The sequence below is a fragment of the Mustela nivalis genome, assembly GCF_964662115.1.
Source record: "Mustela nivalis genome assembly, chromosome: 5".
In the NCBI taxonomy this organism is placed as follows: Eukaryota; Metazoa; Chordata; class Mammalia; order Carnivora; family Mustelidae; genus Mustela; species Mustela nivalis.
In genome coordinates this window covers 118,174,475-118,197,014 of record NC_139024.1, presented here as the reverse complement: position 1 = coordinate 118,197,014, position 22,540 = coordinate 118,174,475, and the positions used below count along the sequence as shown (strand labels likewise).

Below are 22,540 nucleotides of genomic sequence, written 5' to 3'. Positions count from 1 at the left end.
CCGCACTTTCTCTTTTGACAGTTTCAATACTGTGTAAACTCTTCCCCACTCTTACTCGCACTTCCCCCGGATGCTCTTCCCCGCCCCGCCCTCCCACCAGGTAGGCGGTGAACCTGACCTCGCAGGAGCCAGGGCTTGTGATCCTTTTCACTGTCTACAAAGACCGTGCCTGAACAGAATTGCTGGTGGTGAGGTCCGGTGCCTGCCTGCACCGGGGTGGCCGCCCACCAGCAAGCTGAGGCCATGTCTAGTCTCTGCTCGGGCAGCCAAAGGAGATGTGAAACCTTCTGTGAGGCAGCAGCAGGAAATGCAGAAGCTTTCACTTCTCTATTAATGAGAAGGCGGAGGGTGCTTTTTAGAATAAAGCAGGACAGAAAACCCAGAGACCTGTGCTCAGCCAAGAGGATTTTTCCTTCCCCTTTTCCTCCTAATTTTACAGACCAAGTTCTGTCCCCCACCTCCCATCAACCCAAAAGAATGTTTCACATGCTATCCATTGTGATTGGATTACTAGTTCTGTAGTGTCAGGACCGCCAGGACGGCAGGAGTGAAGGATCCGCAGCCTCATTCCCACAAGCTGTCCCTCTTTTCCTGGCACTGCCCAAGCCCAGAAAGCCAGTCCTCTACTTTCACACGCTTCTTCCTCCAGGCTGTCCATCACACGTCACAGGTGGACTAACCACAGCGTTTCTGTGCAGAGCATTACAGGGAATACCCAGGGAGGAGACAGGAATTCTGTTCCCATGACACTCGCTTTTAGATCAGTTGGGGAGTGAGAACAGACATCTATAAAGAGAAGAGTTTATTTTATGGCAAGTAAGCAGTAATGCCAGTGTACTTCAAAGAGAAAAAAATCATTGAGGGCACGGTGGACAGGGAGTCCTCTCCAGGGAGGAGTGTTAGAGGTGAGCCCTGACTACTGGGCTGAAGTTGTGTTCAGAAGAGGAAGGCAGTTGCCATCGCAGTCCTGGCACATAACGCCACAAGCTTGGCAATGTTATCAGGTGCTGTTGGAGGTCTACCAGGAGTCTGGCTTGGCTAAAACACAAAGGAATGCAATAACATCAAGTGCATCACACAGTGAAGGAAGTCACAAATGTGGCCTCATGCTCTTCCTAACAGCACAGCCATAATAATAAATCCCTTCTAGGTACTTCCTTCTGTTTCTCCCTATAAGTTCTCAGGTTCCTCTTCTGGACAGATGGCTTTAACTCAAGCTTCAATTTTATAAACTCAAAAATGGTTCAGCCCATCAATCATTTGCAATCTAAAACCCATACCATGATGGGGCGCCTGGGAGGCTCAGTGGGTTAAAACCTTTGCCTTCGGCTCAGGTCATGAACTCAGTTCAGGGTCCTGGGATCCAGCCCCGAATTGGGCTCTCTGCTTAGCAAGGAGCCTGCTTCCTCCTCTTTCTGTCTGCCTCTCTGCCTACTTGTGATTTCTCTGTCAAATAAATAAATAAAATCTTTAAAATAAATAAAAACAAAACGCATAGCATGAGAACACATTTGTGACTTCCTTCCATGTCTTCTCAAAACTACACACATCTGCACCCTGCCAGGACTACATCACTTCCCTGTCTAACCTCGACCCTCTTCATCCACACCTCATCTCTGTCCTCCCACTCCCTCTTCTCTACAGGATTCACTGCTCCAGACCCTGACCTTGGAGTTACAGCTGCTGTAACTAGCCCATCATTCTTCCATCCTTCAGCCAAATGACTTAAACTACTAGGAGATATTCTACCTGACTTGCCACCACAGCTCCTGAATAATGTTATCTCCATCTTAACTGTGAGAAAATGGAGCCAGAGGGAGGTTAGCAACTGTCCAGATTTATCCAGACACCAAGTAATAGAACCATGACTTGAACTGAGGATTTATGATTCTAAAATCTATACTCCTAATAATCAGAAAATAATAGAACATTGCTAGCCATTTATAATAGTTATAAAACCCATAACATGTTTAGAAATTAACATGAAAAAGTATAAGCACTTTATGAATAAAAGGGAAAATTTTGTTAAAGTACATAAATAAACACCTCAGAAAGTAAAGAGACATATTCAGAGATGAGACATCCTAATATAACGAAGAAGTCAATTTCTTCCCATATCACTAACCTAAATGCTATCCTAACCACATCATAGCAGGGCTTGGGGAGAACTTGTTAAGGGGATTCTAAAATGTACACAGGTATCAAATCCATGAATATCTTAGACAATTTTGATAAAGAAGAGCAAAATGGGATTTTGGGAGAGGTGAGTGATAAAGAAATGAAAACGAGCCCTGCCAAGTATTAAGACATATGAAAAGTCATAATAATTAAAACAATATGATACTGATACAGGAACTGACAAACCAATGGAGTGAATTATTCAGAGACAAGTCTATGCACATAAGGAAACATGGTATAAAATCCCCATCAATAAGTGGAATATTTCGTAAATGATATTAAGAAGATCAATTTACTATTTGGAAGAAAAGAAAGTTGTATCCTTATTCCCATCATACAGAAAAGTTCTGGATGGATAAAGATCTAAATATGAAAGAGAAACAGTAACACAAATGAAAGCAAGCATAGTAAAATGTCATATATGGCCAGACAAATATAAGGCAGTTTTTCCACCCAAAATTACTCAACAGAAAAAGAGAATTACTATGCCTAAGTCCTTGGGTTTTTATCCTTTTCAAATTAAGGTCACTCTTTCAAAGCTATTTGGAGAAGATACATTATCCTAAAATGATGCCAATAAATACAAGAGGCTTGTTTTGTTTTTAAGATTTTATTTATTTATTGGTCAGCGAGAAAGAGAGCACAAGCAGAAGGAGAAGCAAGCAGAGGGAGCAGCAAGCAGAGGGAGAAGCAGGCTCATCACTGAGCAGGAAGCCTAATGCAGGACTTGATCCCAGGACCCCGAGGGGTCATGACTTCAATCAAAGGCAGACGCTTAACCGACTGAGTCACCCAGACATCCAGTCCACACTGCTTCCTATAGTGGCTGCACCAATTTACAGTCCTACCTACAGACCACACAAGCAGTCAGTAATAGTATGGAGTCTCCTCAAAAAAATTGAAAATAGAGCTACCATATGATCTTGCAATTCCACTCCTAGGTATTTACCCAAAGAAAATGAAAACACTCACTCAAAAAGATATATGTACCCCCATGTTCATTTAGCATTGTTCACAATAGCCAAACCATGGAAACAAACTAAGTGTCCATTAATGGCTGGATGGATAACGTATCCATATGGCTGGACAAATAAAACACAAACAACAATGAAATGTTATTCAACTATTTAAAAAAATAGGAAATCCTTCCCTTTCTGGCAACATGAATGGATCTCAAGGGCATTATAGGAAGTGAAATAACTCAAACAGAGAAAGACAGATACGTGGAATCTCTCTTTTATGCAAAATCTAAAAAAAACATTAAAAATCAAAATAGTAAAAAAGATTTCATATATATGGAGAACAGACTGGTGGCTGTGGGGGTCAGAGAAGAAATTAATGAAATGATTTTGGTGTTTATTTTAGTGGCTGGATGGACCCCCCGATTGATTTCTTTAAAAATAAATAAATAAATAAATTTGGAAGTCATTTGCATAATCAAAAAATACATGAGAAGAATAAAAATAAATTTGTTTGGAGTACCTGGGTGGCACAGTCCGTTGAGCAGCTGACTCTGGGTTTCTGCTCAGGTTGTGGTCTCAGGATAGTGAGATCTAGCCCTATGTATGTGGGGCTCTGTGCCAAATGTAGAATCTGCTTAGGACTCTCTCTTCCTCTGCCTGTCCTCCCTGAGCCCTCTTGAACCTCTGCACACTCTTTTCCCTCTCTCTCTAAAATAAATAAATAAATCTTAAAAAAAAAGATTTGTCTTATGAAATGTGAGTGGAAATAGCAATATCCCTACATTAATATAGCATGTAATAAAATATGTGATTTTAATTTTGTGAGTTAGTAACTAAAGGTAATTAGCAGATGTTTGACTATTTCCCTATAACTTCTGTATCCCTCAAACTTTCTATATTGAAATTTGTCAAAAAACTTCTAAAATATTCTAGTTGGGAAAATTGAGTATCATTTTATCACTTTATATTCCAACAAAAATTGTAACTTCACTGCCTTGGGGTTGGAAAGGATTTCTTAAGATCATTAAAGCACAAACCATGAGGGTTCTGACTGTCCGAATTAAATAATTCTATTCAGGAGAGGAACATGTACAAATTTAACTGGTGAGCAGCAAACTGGAAGAAGGCATTTGCAATATTTATACTGACATAAAATTGTTACATAGACTATATAAGAAATCCCCACAAATTCACAAGAAAAAGACAAGAAAATGTAATTTTTTAAATAAACAAAAGATATGAATCAGCAATTCACAGAGAAAGAAACCTATGAAAAATCCCCAACTTCAGTGGTAACATAAGGCAAATTAAAATGAGGATACCACTTCACCACCACCATATTCCCAACATTTGAAAGTCAAATAATTTCAAGTGTTAGTGATGACAAAGGCAAATGAGACCCACCATGCTCTGTTGATAGGAGGATAAACTGTTTATAATCCTTGAATTACATAAATTACAAACTTGTTGGGTGAGAAAAATCAGCATATGAAATAAGACAGCATATCCAGAGAGCAAAGTCTGGGTCAAAGTGCAAGTACATTAAATCTTAGAAGAGCTCAATAAAGATCAGTTAAGGTTGCAGGGGGGCACGTGGCTGGCTCGGTCCTCAGAGCATGAAACACTTGATCTAGGGGCCATGAGTTTGAACCCCATGCTGGGTATAGGAATTACTTAAATTTACTTAAATAAACTAAAAAAAACTGCAGGATTAGTGTTCGTTAGGTTCATGAAAGAAGCCAAACTTGGGTTGGATCTATAGTATTGAATAAGACGGGAACAGGAGGAGCAGAATAGAGAAGGCATTGCAGTGAGAGGAAGCCTAAAGGGCACAGTATATGGTCAAGGAAGAGTGGTGAAACCAGATTCTTTCCAGAACAGGATACCTGCTGGGAAGGGGGTTGCCAGACTGGAGAGGCTCTTTAGTGTTTCTCCAGCATTGCAAGTGACAGTATCATAGATGTTTAATCAGAGAGCATCTAACGTACGCTCATCATTTTACAGGTGTGGAATCTGAGGTCCATAGAGGGGATGTGACTTGTCTAAGATCTGTCTAAAAGCAGTCTGAAGACATGACCGGCAGGAAATTTCTGGGTAAGCTGGAGAATAGATAGGAATCAGGAAGAACTACAAAGTGGAGAGAGAGCTGTAGAATAGTAAAGAGAAAAGAAAAAGAAAAATATCTCAAAAGGGAGAAAATACAATACTTGAATGTAGATTCGAAGTGGGTTCCAGAAAAGAGAAAGAAGTCAGTGATGCCGCTAAAGTTCCTCTGTGGAAATTCTTGCTTAAGTATTGATCAGCTTTCCATGTGCCAAACACTGTTCTAAGCATTCTACAGAAATTAACATATTTAGGTTTCAAAACAACCCTATTAAGGTGAACACCTTTATTATCATTATCCTTCTGCAGAAAATAATATCAACACACAGAGTGGTTAAGTAACTTGTCCAAGGGCACACAGCTAAAATTTGACAGTTACAATTGAATCCACAGCAGTCTGGTTCCTGAGAGGATACTGTTAAGCAGGAAGCCTGCTGCTATTAGAAATGAGATGGTTTAGAGGAGGTGCCAGCTCCTGGGAACTGGATCTTTCCCCTTAGATCCGATTCTGGTACAATGTGAAGAACATTGGCTCTCTCACCAATACCAAAATATTTCACTCTTGACTTTAACACCACCCCCTCCTCCAAAGCAATTCCCAAACCCTCAGGAAGGCAAGACACAACGCATCTGCAAAGTAATTTACCAGCAGTAATCAGGTGACCCCTACCCTCGCTTCTGCTCAGGGCACACCACCTCAGGTTCTCCTTGGATAATCCACTCCAGCCCAACAAGAAGTCACTTGGAGGAACACGTGAATTGTGGGCCCTTCCAGGCTGTTCTCACTTCGCTTCAGGAGCTTGAATACACTGTTTTCACAGAACCGACAGGACTGAGTTAGAACAGCATTTGAAAGCTCTTTTTTTCCCCACTCCTGAGTTCCTGGTTTCCCCGCTATGGTGAAGGTTGAAAGGAGTTACATATTTCTCAAGGCAGCCTCTACTAGCCATAAACATTTCCACAGACAGTAAAATGAAAAGAAAAAAAAAAAAAAATCCGCAATCAGCCTCCTCCACCATTTTGTGAGCAGATTATCAGAAAGTAGACCTGCCCTCTTTTTCACGTATTTTGCCAAACTATTAGGAGTGAAAGTCATCATATGGTGGTGTGGTGCTGAGACCAAGGAACAGGAGTCAGAGAGGCATTAGGGATTTTCCCATTTTCCTCCCTAACTAGGGCAAGCCTCGTTCAGGTTAAGGCATATTGGATTTGAAATGACAACCCACGCAAAATTAAGAAATAAGATTTATTGCCCTGAAGTGGGAAGGGATGTGGTCCTGATAGAAAAGCCACTCTGGGTTTCTCTTGGGTTCAAGCCTGGGGACAGCACAGCCCCCAGCTGAGAAACCTGCACAAATGCGCATGCGCACACCCTTGGGGCGGTCCCAGGGACTCCTGCCTTGAGGAGCGATCAGATCCTGGGCGGGATGCGGGAAACCTGAGCTCCCGATGCATGCAAGGTTGACACTGCTGGCACCAGACTCTGGTCAGGAAGAATCAATCTGAGGAGAGAGAGGGATGGAGGGAAGCCATCAGGGGAATTCCCCTCCTGTCTAAAGGTCCCTCGCCTCCCTGTCTGCCGCATATCCTGGAGAAGTTGATCTCTCCAAGCATCCCTCCTACAGCTCCCCCATATCACTCCTCTCCCACTCAAAGCCACGCCCGTGATCCCATAACTGCGTGTGTGCATAACGGGGACCCCAACCAGAAGAGTGTCTCCATGGTGCCTGATTCAGGCCTCTGCATCCAAAGGCCTTCCCATACCACAGGATGACCCCCCGCATGCCCCCCACATGTCCCACTGTATGTGGTCCTCATGGTTCACCCACACACTCCAGATACCCCAACGTACCACCTGAGCAAGGCTTCCGGAAGTAGATGATGAGGACTAAGCCAACAATGATGCCCAGCACACCCAGGCCAAAGGCCACACCACACAGCACATTCTCCAGAAGATCAGAAGGCAGCGCATTATGAGGCACTGGAGAAAACGGGGAGCAGTTCAGTCTGGAGACTTGGTCAGTGAGCCCCCCACCCAGGGGAATTAAATGGTGTCTGGGATGAAACAGGAGAAACTGAGGCATGAAAAATTGAAGTTGCCCAGAGTGAGAATAGACTTCAACGAAGCCCAAGTAGAGAAAAGGCCCTCCCATGGGTCTATCCTTTTTCACCACCCAAAGGAAGCAGGTGTCCGAGGACAAAGTTCTCACCCCAATAGGCAACTACTGTGTGGCTGTCAATCTCATGAGTCACGATGCAGGAGAAAACATCAGAGGGTGCTGGTGTAAAGTTTAAGTAAGAAAAGGCCTGGAAGCTGAGTTCATCAACCGCGGACACAAAAGTGGGCCCGATTCCTTCCACAGGCTCCAAGTGATGCCGCCAGTTCACCGTCAATGTGGGTGGGAAGAGATTACTGACAAAACAGACCAGCGTGTTGGGCTTGCCAAACTCCAGGGGCTTCAGCGTGAACACGTCAACAATAGGAAACCCTGGTGAGAGGATCAAGGCAACGAGTTTAGAAGTACCCCCGAGTTTGGAAGGGGCATGGCATACAGAGGCGAGGGCAGATTTGGGAGAAGAGATGAGGAAGGAGCTGGGGCTCTGAGGGTGGTCTTCTTCCAGGCAAGAACCAGACCTGAACCTAGAGGCAGGGCCAGACCCAGGCCACTCTGGGACCCTCCACACTGACTTCCTGCAGGGCTTCCTCGCTAGACCTCACATGGGCCTCTAATCACATGCTGTCTTCTTACTGAAACACAAGCACATCACCGGATATTTCCTTTCTCCCCTTCCATCCTACTGAGCATAGTGACTGGCAAGCTCTAATCAATATTCAGCAGGCATCAATTGGTCCCTGTTGAGTTCATCAAGTTCAAAACAAATAGTTCTAAACACCTACTATGTCCTAGGCACATGGCTTTGTCCACAGCGAAAACAGTGCAGACCATAGGTGGCGCAGAGAGACCCAGAAGGCATTAGATGAGGGGGCTGGTGTGAAAGGGAAGAATTCAGCATACAGGTAGAGGAGGTTAAGGGTGTACCCCTTCCTCCACCCCCAGAAACACCTGACCTCTAGACACAGGGATTTGCCCTTCGAGGTGTGGTCCTATTTCCTGGATCATAGACTGGCAGAATGTTTTGTCAAAGAAAATGGTGGAAGTATCTCCTGGCTTCTGAGCCCAGTCAGCAAATTCAGGCAGGCGAGGCACTCGGGTGTTCTGCGAAAAGTCGAAGGAGAAGAGCTGGTCCCCGTCATAGGCTTCCGAGAGGCCGATGCTGGGATTCCAGTTCTGGCAGTACATTGTGTGCTGGAATGTGTGGTTTTGCAGTTCATCCCGCCACGCTGGAGTAGGACCTGCAGAGGAGACAGGCCGGGTCAGGGAAGGGGTTCTGCTTCTCCTCTTTAGCTTAGAAAATAGCATGCTGCAGGCAGTAGGGTTGGGGTGTAACCTTTCCTTGTGTCTGTTATTTAGGCTCTCCCTCCCCGGGGGAAAAGAGGACATTACAGCATGTCTCCAATCTTCCCCTGCCCACGGAAAAGCCAACTGTCTAAAGTCCTAAAAAGTAAAAAAAGGTCTACTGTCTAAAGTGACAGATTCGGAGTCCCAGTGTTGGTTTTGTGTTTATGTGCTGCACAGAGGTATCTGGCCAAGGAAGTATTTGGAAATTGAAATCTCGCCTTCACTCTACTCACCAAGCCAGACATCCTGGCAAGGGCTGCATCCTCCCAAAAAAATATATCTTTGTCTAATTCCCAGAAGGCCACCGTACTGACTTATGAAGGCCTTGGATGGCTTCCCCAGACTTAGAAGGGAGGGTAAAGGAATGGTCATGGCCTCCCCAAGCCACAGATGACACTGCCCATCTTACCCACAGACAACATGGTAAGTTGAAAAAAACAATCTCCAGGCGTCTCTTTAGACACTTCATTAGCACCAAACCTCTCTGAAAACGTCTTCACGTTTTCATTGCTCCTGCAATGACAGGACTGGGGGACCCAAAGTTGCAGGAAATAATCTCTATTCTTTAAAACTCCCGGCAAGAATCTCCCCCACACACGCACACAACACTAGCAGGAAACTTTCTACCCAGTACTCAATACCTAGAAATAGATACATGTAGGAAAAGGGATCTTCCAGATTATCCTTCCATTCATTCCTGTCCTTTACAAAGAAGGAAACGAAGGACCAATAAAGTTAAGAGACTTTCCAAGAACCGCAAAGTGAGTTGATGACAGAGTGCAGAGTAGACAACTAAATAGGACAGTGAAATAACATTTGCTTTGTTCAAATCCCAGCTCTGCCCCCTTCCAGCTGTGTGAACTTGACCGTGTTCCTTAGAGTCTCTGAGTCTCATTTTTTTCCCATCTGTAGAATGGATATAATAATCTCTGTTTCAAGAAATTGTCTTAAGTGGGCTTAAGTGATATTGCTTGCCATCCATCCATAGTTGATCTCTTTCCCAGTTCTGCTATTGTTTCCACTACTTCAGAGTACTTCCCGCCACTTACAAGGCTTCAAATGCAAAGAAGGCTTCCAATGCTATGGGTGCCTCCCTAGGCTCTAACCTGTGGGGACTGGAGTAAAGGAGAAGTACTGTTGATGAGGGAGCAGGAGGCTGGCCGAGGACAAAGCAAGAGCTGGCGCCTTGCAACCCCCCCCCCCTTTCTTCATCCGCTCCCCTCCATAGGTGTAGCATTCCTCAGGCACCCCTGACTGCCATAAAGTGATAAATAGTTAACTTGCTGAGATCACAATCCTGCAAGACAGGAGTCTCCCTTGGTTTGCAAATTTCTTTGAGATTACAACAAAGAAGTTACCTTATCAATAGCCCAATCTCCAAGGACACAGAACTCAGTTTTTCAAGTCAAATGTCACCCTCCCCTCCATAAAACCTAAGGAGGCGGAGGTGGAAGGAAAAGTAAATAAAGTTAAATTTCTTCTAAACCTAAATCTCATTAACAAGGATGCTTGATAGCAGGAATGTAACATTCCACCGGGAGACTCCCAATTGTCTTTACTTGATAACAACTAAGCCTTCAATATCCTGATAGTATTATTTGCCCCAAAAGCCCTTCTGAACACCCCTTTGTCCTCACCTACCCAACTCCTGTGTATATAACCAGCCACTCCTACCAACCCGGGGCGGCAGCCGCATCTCTGCCTGCCCACGGGCCCTGTCCCCGTGCTTTAATAAACCACCATTTTGCACCAATGACGTCTTAAGAATTCTTTCTTTAGTCGTCGGCTCCGAACCTCCTCACCCCACCGAACCTGACTTAGGTTCTGGGACTTCATCACTGTCATACCTTCAGGGGCGGTCCGGGAGTAGGGCAGCAGCCACAGCAGGTGTAACAGCCTTAGCAGTGCAGCTCCCCGCCTCCGCTCCTGATCCATAGCTTCACACCACACCGTGGGCTCAGAGCTACCAACCAGCTAACCCAGGGCTCCAAACTCCTTCCCCAGATCCTGTTCCGCCAGCTGCTTCCAATAGTTGCCCTTATCATTTGGCTAAACCAATCACAGAAGCGGAGGGTTTAACATCATCAGTTGCTGGGGAAAGACACGGTGCGAGCAACCTCCTCAAGACTTGGCTCTTCACCGGGCAGGGAAGACCATGGAAGGACGTCTGCCTCCTGCTGGGAATCCCTCTTCAGTACCAAGCTGTAGGCTTCAGCCTGTAACCTAGGTAATGGCCTCTTCAGAGCAGCGCCACCTCCTGGCGGAACGCTGCAGTGGGCACGCTCCTCTTCCCACAGCAAACTTCCCAAGGCTCTTCAGACCCCGCCTCCTCCTCCCTGCGGCACCCTCCTGCTCTCTCTCTCTCAGAGGTATTCCTCAGGCATTAGCTCTAATTCATTCGCAGAAATACATGGAAACTTTAATAAGTGCTAGTATTGGGTCCAGGCCTAGAAATACAAAGATGAATAAAGGGTAATCCTGCCTTCAAAGACCTTAAAGTCTAGTGGGGTGGGGTGGGGGTGGGGTGGGGAAACAATGAGTAAATCATTACACAACAATGGAATGTATTCAAATAAGAATGTGCCAAGTGTTTTGAAAGTAGTAACTTAATGAAGGTGGAGGAATAGGTGGAGCATAGTGAAGGCTTCTAAGAATCTTGAAAGAAAAACAATGTGACCCCAGAACATGAAGGAAGAGAAAAGCATTCTGGGGTAAGGGGCAGGCAAATACCTGAAGGTCAGAGACACTCAGAGCTCCTTCTCTTGGAGACTTCTGTGTGGTTGCACATGAATGGTGTAGAGGCTACTGATTGTGTCCCTGTTTGGTAATGGTGGGTGGGGGAATGTCAAGATGAGCTAGAAATTTAAGCAAGAACCAGATCACATAGGCTGTGTTTTACCACAAAGAGGATTTGGCTTTTATTTTATTTTTTTTTATTTTTTTTTTTAAAGATTTTATTTATTTATTTGAAAGACGGAGATCACAAGTAGGCAGAGAGGCAGGCAGAGAGAGAGAGAGAGGGAAGCAGGCTTCCTGCGGAGCAGGGAGCCCGATGCGGGGCTCGATCCCAGGACCCTGAGATCATGACCTGAGCCAAAGACAGCAGCCCAAACCACTGAGCCACCCAGGCGCCCCGGATTTGGCTTTTATAGATATTAAAACTAAGGAGTAACCCAATTATTTTAAATTTTAGAAAAATTGGTCTGACATTTCAAAGGATGTACTGGAGCTTGGAAAAATTTGAACTAAAACTGCTGGTCAGAGTCTATAGTATATGGCATCAAAACAAAAAGTCACACATACCCACACACCACTCTTTTTTAGCAATATTGCAATAATTTAGGTGAGAAATAATAAGAGCCTGAATTAAGTCATGAGCAGAGGAGATGGAACAGAATGTTGAGATAATTAGGAGGTTGACTCTAAAGGGCTTGGCTACTGATTAGCCCAGTGGAGGGTCAAGGCTAACATTAAGATTTCTAGATTGGGTGGCTGGATGGGCCGTCAGTAACAGACTACGCTAAAATAGAAAAAAATGCCATGGAAGCAGATTTGATGAAGAAGAGAATGGGTCAGTGTTGAAAATGTTGAATCAGGGGAGCCTGGGTGGCTCAGTGGATTAAGCCTCTGCCTTTGACTCAGGTCATGATCTCAGCGTCCTGGGATCAAGTCCTGCATCAGGCTCTCTGCTTGGCAGGAAGCCTGCTTCCTCCTCTCTCTCTCTCTGCCTGCCTCTGACTACTTGTGATCTCTCTCTGTCAAATAAATAAATAAAATCTTGTTTAAAAATGTTGAATCTGAGAGGCCAGTGGAAGAGCCACACAAGAGACGTGAGGTGTATGGGTATGGATCTTGGGTATAGGCTAAAAAAACTCCATTTGGGAGTCATCAGCATAGATGTTGAAGCAGAAGCGGTGGACAGATAGCAAGTAGACTGTGCAGACAGAGCAGAAAGTGACATGAGGACACAAATCTGCGTCGGTTCCAACCACAACCCTCTTACCAGTTAGCATCCAGGATCTAGTCGGGAACATAGAACCACTCTAGATCTTCCCGACTGAGGGAATTTCATACAGAAAATTGGTTACAATGGTGTTAAAAGGGCAAGAAGTGCAAAAGGAAAAAAAACATGTGTCTGAAGACACAAATAGGAAAGAGGAATGCCTAGGAATCGGAAGCTCAATAGGAGGAGCTATTCTGACACAGAATCCCTGTCTACACCTGCTGCTGTCCTGAGACAGACACCATCATAGCTAGTTCTGGCTCTGCTGAAAAGGTTCCATCTTCTTCAAGGCTGGATCTTGGAGAAGCTGCTTTTTCTACCTAGGAGGCTGGAGCCCAGAATCCCCCATTCTCGCTGCTACCATATCTACCAGCCACTGCCACTCTTAGAAACTAAAGTAAGAAGCTTCTTGGTTTCTCTGCCTTATCTCCTGCCAGTGCCTCCTACTGAGAGAACCTAACAGGAAGCCAACTGGCTGGGAAGCCAGGGGAATTACATACCTTACAGATGCCTAGGCCAAGCAGTCCAGAACACAGTATAGGAGAGCAAGAGTGGTACTGACACCAGCAAATAACCAGTACACGGACATGAACTAATTTGTAGGAATCTAATAACACCAGGACCATCCAGATAGTTATGAGAGCTAAGAGAAGAACAAGGAAGAAGTAGATTCAGAGAAGCAGAGGTGTTCCATGAAGAAGGACAAGGTCGGCATTATTAAATGTTATCCAGAAGTCAAAGAAGGACTAGACGTGTCCTTAGATTTGGTAATTTTGAAATGGTTGACAAATGTATTGAGAGCAGTTTCAGTGTTGTAGTGGGAGTTGACTCCAGATTGTGGTGGGCTAAGAAGCAAGTGGGAGGTGAGGAAGAAACTGTCATTGTATATGCTGGAAGTCTAATAGAGAAGAAAAAAGAGAGACAGAAGGGGTGGGGGAAGAGGCAGTAAGAAACCTCTAATGTGGCAATTAAGTAATCTTAGAAATTAATCTATGTGGTTATGGTCCCTCAGTATTTCTCAGACTTTCAAAATCCATAGTCCCCTTTGAAAAATAAATAGCAGCAAATAATAGCCAACCCTAAAAACAACCCCATGACCTCCTGGATATTCTGAAACACTGATGTGTGAACACACATGCGAGTGTATGTGGTGGGGGCAGGCGGAGCGCCAAGGCTGGGGTGGGGTTTGGGAATCATTGTGCTACACTCCAAAAAACAACATTTTCCCAAAGTCCCACTCTTTGTGGACTCACCCATCAGCAGTTCCTGTCCTGGGAAGCTTCCCCTTGGGGCAAGGAGAAAGGAAGTTTATGACATCACCAGGACTATAGGGGGAGACATAGAGCACATAGCTACATTTAGTCTAAACCAGGGGTGGGCAAATAGTGACTGCTTCAGGCTTGTCTCTGTCTTGTGTACTCTGCTGCCACAGAAAAACCGCCAGAGGCCACTTGTCAGTGAAAGAGCATGGTTGTGCTGGTTTCCTCCCTGCATTTCCTCCCACTTCTTGGGCATCTCCTTCTCAGTCTCCTTCGTGGACCACTTCCTTTTATTTATTCTTTTTTCTTTTCTTTAAAGATTTTATTTATTGATTTGACACAGAGATCACAAGTAGGCAGAGAGGCGGGGGGGGGGGGGGGGGGGCGGGGAAGCAGGCTCCCCAATGAGCAGAGAGCCCAATGTTCCCTGGGATCATGACCTGAGCCAAAGGCAGAGGCTTTAACCCACTGAGCCACCCAGGCGCCCCTCATTTACTCTTCAAATGGTGATGTTCCCTGGAGTTGAGCTCTTAAACTTCTTTTTTACTTATGGACGATGAAGTGTAAATTTCATATCATTTTCATGACAGCATTCTGCTTTTGCTTTTCTTCCAACCATTTAAAAATGTAACCATTTTTCTTAGTTTTCTGGTCACATAAAAGATGGTGGGCTGGATTATGCTCCATACCAGTTTTCTGAACACCTTTCTCTGTGTGTGGTCAATATTGGGATGGGGGACTCAAAATAAACCAAAGAAGTGCTCCATTCCCCCCTTGGGGGTAGCAAAGGGTTAATGAACACATTGTGGCCCAGAAAGGACAGATTGTTTGAAAGGAGGCCTGAGGGGAAACAGGAGGAAGAAGACTGGGTGGTGGGAAGGCTAGGAACAGGCCTCAGACACTGCAACTATGCTGGGTGGGAGGAAAGAGACAAAAGGGTCCAAGTGATCCACAGATTAGAGTATGGACAAGATCAGGGTGATCAGATATATAACTACCTATCCTCAAGACTCTGGTGAGGTGTGGTTAACTCTTTTCTCTCCCAGTGTAAATAGTAACAAGTTAGGACTACCTTTCCCTCTATGCAATCCTTCTTCCTATCAGCACTCTTCAACAAGTTCTGTATCAGATACCAACTCACTGTCTATTTTGGTCATTAGATAGGAATGTCCCTGAAAATAATAGCACCTCTAAATCCAGTAAGCCATGGCTTTCTAACACAGCTCTCCCATCCCTGACTAGTACTGCCCCATTTATTTTTCCTAGAAGGCCAAATTTCCTGAAAAAGGTATGGGTTCCCATATTTCTAATTTTATACTTACCGTTTAACCCAAAACTCTCAACCATGAGAACGTTCGCCAATATTTTTGTGTAGTTAAATCAAATGGACTCTTTGCAACATTTGACACTGTTGGCCATGCCCTCCTTCCTAAAATGGCCTATTTTTTGGCATTCTGAATGGCACTCTCTCCTAGTTTTTCCTCCCACTTCTCTGGCGTCCTCTTCTATGTCTGCTATGTGGACTCCTTTCTTAAGAGTGGGTGTTCCCTGGAGTTTTGTCCTCAGGCTTTTCTCTTCTTACACTACATTTGTCCTGGATGGCAAGCCTTCAGCTGCCACGTATTTGCTGATGTCTTCCAAATTTACTCCTTGAGCTCAGATCCTGAACTCCATACCACCCAGACACCCAGCTGCCTTTAGGCCTCTCCTCTTGACCTCCACAGCAGTCCTCAAACCATATTCTCCACAAAAGTGTCCCTCAAGGGACGCCTGGGTGGCTCAGTTGGTTAAGCGGCTGCCTTCAGCTCAGGTCATGATCCCAGCGTCCTGGGATTCGAGTCCCTCATGGGGCTCCTTGCTCAGCAGGGAGCCTGCTTCTCCCTCTGCCTCTAGCCTGCCATTCTGTCTGCCTGTGCTTGAGCTCTGTCTGTCAATCTCTCTCTCTCTAACAAAAAAAAAAAAAAAAAGTGTCCCTCAAGAAATTTTTTCAAACATAAATTTGATAGTAGCAGTGTTCTATTTTTAAATTTATTTCCTCACAGAGGTAATAAGATACCAAATACATTTACATAATACTTTTATTATGTAACCATTTATTTTATTGAATAAAGTTCTTGGAGATGTAGACAGTAGAAACCAATTCTGGGTAACTTAACTTTTTAAATGGCAATTTACTGGAAGGATACTGAGTTAGTTCGTGAAATCGAAGGAAGAGTGGAATAAGCTAGCCTCAGGAAGGGGAGCCTCACAGGCCTTAGCAGCAAGCGTTGAGCTGCTGTTAATTATGCCTCACCTTTAAAGACCTCCAGCCTTCATCTTTCAAGTTTCATTTTGCTGGGAGAGAAAATCTGACTGACTCAGCTTGTATTAGTGTGTATTTCTGGATCAATTAGCTGTGGTCAAGCACAATATCACCGCTAATGTATCAGAATTATTTCCAGAGATGGGAAAATCATCATGAACCAACAGCTATCTTCAACATACGGCATCCTGGACAATTGCATGAGACCATCTGAGACATAAACATGAGGTTAAATCTGTGTATTAATGCTCAGACAGCATTTCCCAATTAACTGCTCGGGTAATATGTCTTCTACTTGATGACCTCTGGTCTGTCACAAGTCTTGCCACAAATTCAAAACATACTCATAATATGTTTCAATGTTGATTTATTAACAATAAATATATAAATATAAATAAATAATACATTCCACTAACTGATTCCCTTTGGATGTATGACTAAAAGAAGTTCTATTTTAAATTTTACTATGAAAATTTTCAAACAAGGACGTCTGAGTGGCTCAGTTGGTTAAGCATCCAAGTCTTGATTTCGGCTTAGGTCATGATCTCAGGGTCGTGGGATCGAGTCCTGTGTCAGGCTCTGAGCTCAGTGTAGAGTCTGCTTGTCCTACTCCTTCTGCTCTTCTGCACATTGTCCCTCTATCTCTAAAATAAATAAATAAAAACTTTAAAAAATTTCAAACATACATAAAAGAGAAGAATCTAACAACTCTTCATGTACTCTCGTAAGTTTAAATACTTTTCAATCGTCTAAAATTCTTCCTTTTTTTTTTTCATCTATTCTGTTCTACATCTTTTTTTTTTCTTTTCTGGGTTATTTTAAACAAATTCTGTTATTATATTTCTAAGATAATAACTTTTCTTTTTACATAATACAATATTACCACCACAGTCAACAAAATTAAAAACAATTGTTTAATTTCAGGGGCGCCTGGGTGGCTCAGTGGTTTGGGCTGCTGCCTTTGGCTCGGGTCATGATCTCAGGGTCCTGGGATCGAGCCCCGCATCGGGCTCCCTGCTCCGCAGGAAGCCTGATTCCCTCTCTCTCTCTCTCTGCCTGCCTCTCTGCCTACTTGTGATCTCCATCTTTCAAATAAATAAATAAAATCTTTAAAAAAAAAAACAATTGTTTAATTTCATTTAAATCAACCTGTGTTCATTTTTCCCCAATTATCTCAAAAATGTCTAAATTTTAAATGAAAAACAGTGTCTTATGGTTTCCAAATTGCATGCATTTCAAAAGTACCAGTGAGTTTTCTTTTTTCTGCTCTTTTTTTCCTTTTTTTTAGATTTATTTATTTATTTGGCAGAGAGAGACATCGAGAGAGGGAACACAGCTGGGGGAGTGGGAGAGGGGAGAAGCAGGCTTCCTGCTGAGCAGCAGGGAGCCCGATGCAGGGCTCCATCCCAGGACCCTGGGATCATGACCTAAGCAAAAGGCAGACGCTTAACAACTGAGCCACCCAAGCGTCCCAAGTTTTCTTTTTTTTAAGGATTTTATTGCTTCATTTGAGAAATGAGTGCGTGGAGGGGAGAGGCAGAGGCAGAGGGAGAAGCAGACTTCCAACTGAGCAGGGAGCCTGATGTAGGGCTTGATCCCAGGATCTGGAGATCATGACCTGAGCCAAGGCAGATACTTAACCATCTGAGATACCCAGGTGCCTCTGTGAGTTTGCCATTTTACATTATGTCTCACAAACCCCTGTTGATGGCTCAACAATGAATTCTAATAAGAAAATAAGTTCAGCAATTACTATCTTGCATGCACCTCTGCCTCAAAATCTACAAAATTAAACTTATCACCCCCCCTTCCTAACAAGTTCCAACTCCTATATTCAAGATCTCAGTAAATAACTTGACTATCCAACCAGTCATCTGAGCTACAAATCTATGAGCCAACCTTGACAACTTCATCTTCCTCAAACCTTCTCACCCAATTTACCAAGTCCTATCAATTCTACCTCGTTAATATCTCTTGCATCTGTCCTTTCTTTTCTTCCCTTCCCATTGGCTCAAGCCTTCATCGATTTATTTGCATTTCCCTGGATTACTACAACTTTCTTATTCTTTTTTTTTTTTAAGATTTTATTTACTTATTTATTTATTTATTTATTTATTTATTTTTAAGATTTTATTTGTTTATTTGACAGAGAGAAATCACAAGTATACTGAGAGGCAGGCAGAGAGAGAGAGAGAAGGAAGCAGGCTCCCTGCTGAGCAGAGAGCCCGATGCGGGACTCGATCCCAGGACCCTGAGATCATGACCTGAGCCGAAGGCAGCGGCCCAACCCACTGAGCCACCCAGGCGCCCTTTATTTACTTATTTAAAAGAGAGAGAGTGAGAAAGAGAGCATGAGCAGGGGAGAGCCAGAGGGAGAGGCAGACTCCACACTGAGCTGGGAGCCAGATGCAAGACTCAATCAGACTCCAGGATCATGACCTGAACTGAAGGCAGTCACTTAACCAACTGAGCTACCCAGGCACCCCTCTTATTATTTTTTTTTTATTATTTTTTAAGATTTTATTTATCAGAGAGAGAGAGCATGAGCGGGGTTAGGGGGGCAGGGGCAGATGGAGAAGCCGACTCTGGGATCATGACCTGAGCCAAAGGCAGATCCTTAACTGAATAACCCACCCAGGTGCCCCATACAACTTTCTCTTTCTTGATCTGTCTCCCTCCTTATTGTCTAGTGCTGCCAAAGGAATTTTTTAAGTATGCACATTTGATCAATAATACTTTTGTATAAAGTCCTCCAATGATTGTAATCTGATTTCCTCAGTACGATCCTTAACGACCTGAATCCCATTTAACCTACTTCTAGATGTCTTTTGAGATGAAATCTCGTCTCCCTCAGGAAGCCTTGGGACTTGGAACAGAGATTAGTAGCTTCCTCCGTATGCTTCCACAGCACCCTGTGCCAGACATTACCATCATTTTTCTTGTACTATTTGATTTATATAAGTACTTCATAGTCACCTCACCCTCACTGTGGGACCCTTAAGGAACCATGCCCTATTCTCTCTTTTTACATGTTTAGCATCCACCAAGAAGACCCACCAACAAGTGACTACTCCCTGAATGAATGTGCTGTTACTGAAGATGTTGAAAGAGAGACTGAAGAGCCTTCAAGCATTAGATGACTGATAGATAATCACTTCTGACACAGATACTCCAACAGTAGGTCTTAGCAAGTATGCCTATGGGCTACTCTGCAAATACTTTCATTCCCACTGTCTTCCCTGTGTGACCCACCATTCTCCGCCTTCTTTCCATTCCATTCTAGGCCCTTCCCAAGTTCCTTGCCAACTGCCACTTTCTTCCTACTCTCTTCCACCTCCTATTTCAGAGAGCAAACCTAGTCATCCATCTCCCACCACCCTCATTCTCATTGTAATATATCTCTTCACAGCCATATTCATTCTTTCTTTTAACTACCTTATTAGGGCGTAGTATTTCTATCAACTACAAGGTTGGAATTTATTATTCCATCTATAAACAAGAAAACTGTGCCTCAAAGAGGTTCATTTGTTTGTTTATCTATCTAGCAAACTGACCACCCTCTATGTGCCTGGCAGGATGCTAGACACCAAACATATATCATCATCAAACTTATAATCTAGTGAAAAGAGAGACATTAGACAAGTATACAAACAAAACTATAAAAGCAAAATGTAAAAGGTACTATGAAGGAAAAGAACTGAGATCCATAAGATTAACTGGAGTGGGGACCCTAGTGATAGTGACGTGCGGTCTGAAGGGTGAGTAGGAGTTAGGCAGAGTGGGAAGAATGCTCCCTTGGAGGGAACAGCATGCATAAGCCACTAAGACAGCAAAAGACTGGCTCCTTCAAGGAAGTGAAAGATCGTGGGCTGTCTTCTTAGCATAGTTAGTCCTGAGACTGTGATTACTTTATTCCTTCTCATCTCACGTGAAGATGCATGCTAAGATTCCTAGCTGACCTACTTCCAGTCTCCCCAAAGCCAATCCATGGTGCACATTATCACCAAATAAATTTCCCTATAAAGGTAGTTCTCACTTCCCCTCTCAGAAAACTTAAATAGCTCCCTTCTTTCTACTGTATTCAGTCTGATTACTTGGCCTGGGTTTTCAGGTTCCCTATACTCTGTATTCTACCCCAGATTACAGAAATGTTCTCCATGATCAGTCATGACTCACAGTTACCAACCTGTGAGTTTTCCCCCTTTGTTCCCTTATACCTGTCTGCAGAATCCCACTTCCTAATTCAATCAGAACAACGTTCTTAACCTGTAGTCCATACACCACAAAATTCAGAGGTCCATGAACTTAGACAAAATTTTTAAAAGTCAATTTTATTTTCAATAACATCTAACTGAAATTTAATTTTAGGAAACATAGAAAATAAATCTTTGTAGTACCTGTAACATTGTCATCAGTAGTTCCTGTAACATTGTCATCAGTAGAAATTATCAATTAGTATTTTCGTATCACACATAGACATCTCAAAATATCTTAATAATTAATGCATTATTAGTCTTGCCAATAAATCATTTTGTTATCTAAGAACCACATGTATTATTTAATATGGAAGCACATATTACTAGGTCATAACACATTTCTCTAAACATTCTGATAATTGTGTATTTCATTTATGCGTTTACAAATAGTATTGTTAGGCAAAGTCTTGAGGCTTGACCAGACCACCAAAGAAGTCCATGGCACAAACAAGTATAACAAACTCCTAATTAGTCAGTCATTTGTTCAACAAACATGAAGTCCTCACTGGGGCCCTCTCTTGTTCTGGCACCTTCATTATATTTTTGCTTTGCTTTTCCTTCTTGTTTGATGCTCTTTCAGTGGTTCCACTTCCTATTCTGTTCCCTCTGTAAGGATCTAACCCAAAGCTCAATCCTGCACTCCCAACTAAATTCTGTTTTATATTTCCTCCCTTATAAATCTCATCCTCCTGCATCACTGATTCAAACATCAATTCAAAGATGACTCCCAAATATACCTCTCCTAGTCTTCTCTTCTCCCAAATTCAGTCCTAGATTTTAAAGCACCTGCTGTGTCTAGCAACCAGAAGAACAGACTGGGCATGGGCAGACTGCCTGGGTTCACATCCCAGTTTGGATCAGTTACTAAAAGTGTGACCACAAGTAAATTATTTAACATCTTTTGCTTCTGTTGCTTCATTTGAAAAATGGGGGTAATAATAATAGCATCTACTTTATAAGGCTATACAAGTTAAAAGAGTTAATATATGTAAAGCACCGGGGCACATGGGTGACACAACTAGTTAAGCTTTGGACTCTTGGTTTTGGTTCAGGTCATGATCTCAGGGTCATGAGATCAAGTCCCGCATCGGGCTCCACTCTTAGACAGGCATCTGCTTGAAATTCCCTCTCTCTGCTCAACTACTCTAAATAAATAAATAAAATCTTAAAAAGAAAAAAAAAATACGTGTAAAGCACTTATAAGAGGGTCTAACACATTTCAAATACTCAATAAATGTGAGCTATCACTGGTCTCATCTCCTTTCAACCACTGACATTTGTATCTGGTGTTTATTAACAGATATAGTGCTAGCTGTTGGGAATGTGTGAAGATAGGGTTCTTACCTAATGACATAAGATTGATCAAATCAGTTCTCAAGTGGCTTCCCACCTGGCCCAAACGTAATGGCACAGGAAATCTTTTACAACACTCCCTCATATAAATTTATTTTCCAGTCTTCTCTCCTGCTTCACCTCTTATAGCTTATATTCTATTCTTTTTTTTTTTTTTTTTTTAGCTTATATTCTATTCTGGCCAGATTGGACTGCATTGCTCTCTGAGAAGGTGCCCTGTGCTGTTCTGCTTCTGTCTTTCCTCACACCATTCAAATGTCTCAATTATGTACTTGACAGCAAAGATTATGACTTACAATGATTATCTTCCCAATACTATGAATGATGACTGATAAACATACACATTACAATTTCATCTAAGTCACATATTTAAGAATCAATTTCCTTCAACATTTGCTCACTTTGTGAGAACCTCACATTGTCCAGGTACTGTGCCAAGAACAATGGATTTTTTTTTTAACTTTTTATTTTTTATAAACATATATTTTTATCCCCAGGGGTACAGGTCTGTGAATCACCAGGTTTACACACTTCACAGCACTCACCAAAGCACATACCCTCCCCGGATTTTTTTTTTTTAAAGAATACAATATGACCCTGCTCTCAAGATCAAAGTCTAGTAAGGGTTAGAAACATGTAATCACATAAATGCCATTCACTATG

At 43.1% G+C, this 22,540-nt stretch overlaps 1 protein-coding gene across 3 annotated transcripts; it reads right to left on the bottom strand.

Annotated features, from left to right (window-relative positions):
• Positions 1-5,514: 5,514 nt before the first annotated feature.
• LOC309865794 (HLA class II histocompatibility antigen, DM alpha chain) lies at positions 5,515-10,753 on the bottom strand. 3 transcript variants are annotated; one of them, XM_082732629.1, is made up of 5 exons: positions 10,552-10,725; positions 8,314-8,598; positions 7,454-7,732; positions 7,099-7,224; positions 5,515-6,052 (listed from the first exon to the last, which is right to left on the bottom strand). In XM_082732629.1, the coding sequence occupies exons 1-5, from the start codon at positions 10,637-10,639 to the stop codon at positions 6,036-6,038; spliced, it is 795 nt and encodes a 264-aa protein (XP_082588755.1). In that variant the 5' UTR covers positions 10,640-10,725; the 3' UTR covers positions 5,515-6,035. The 3 variants fall into 3 exon arrangements, with proteins under 3 accessions (XP_082588755.1, XP_082588756.1, XP_082588754.1); XM_082732630.1 differs by lacking the exon at positions 5,515-6,052 and adding an exon at positions 6,476-6,745 and having other exon boundaries at positions 7,096-7,224; positions 10,552-10,753; XM_082732628.1 differs by lacking the exon at positions 5,515-6,052 and having other exon boundaries at positions 7,043-7,224.
• Between the last annotated feature and the right edge of the window lie 11,787 nt (positions 10,754-22,540).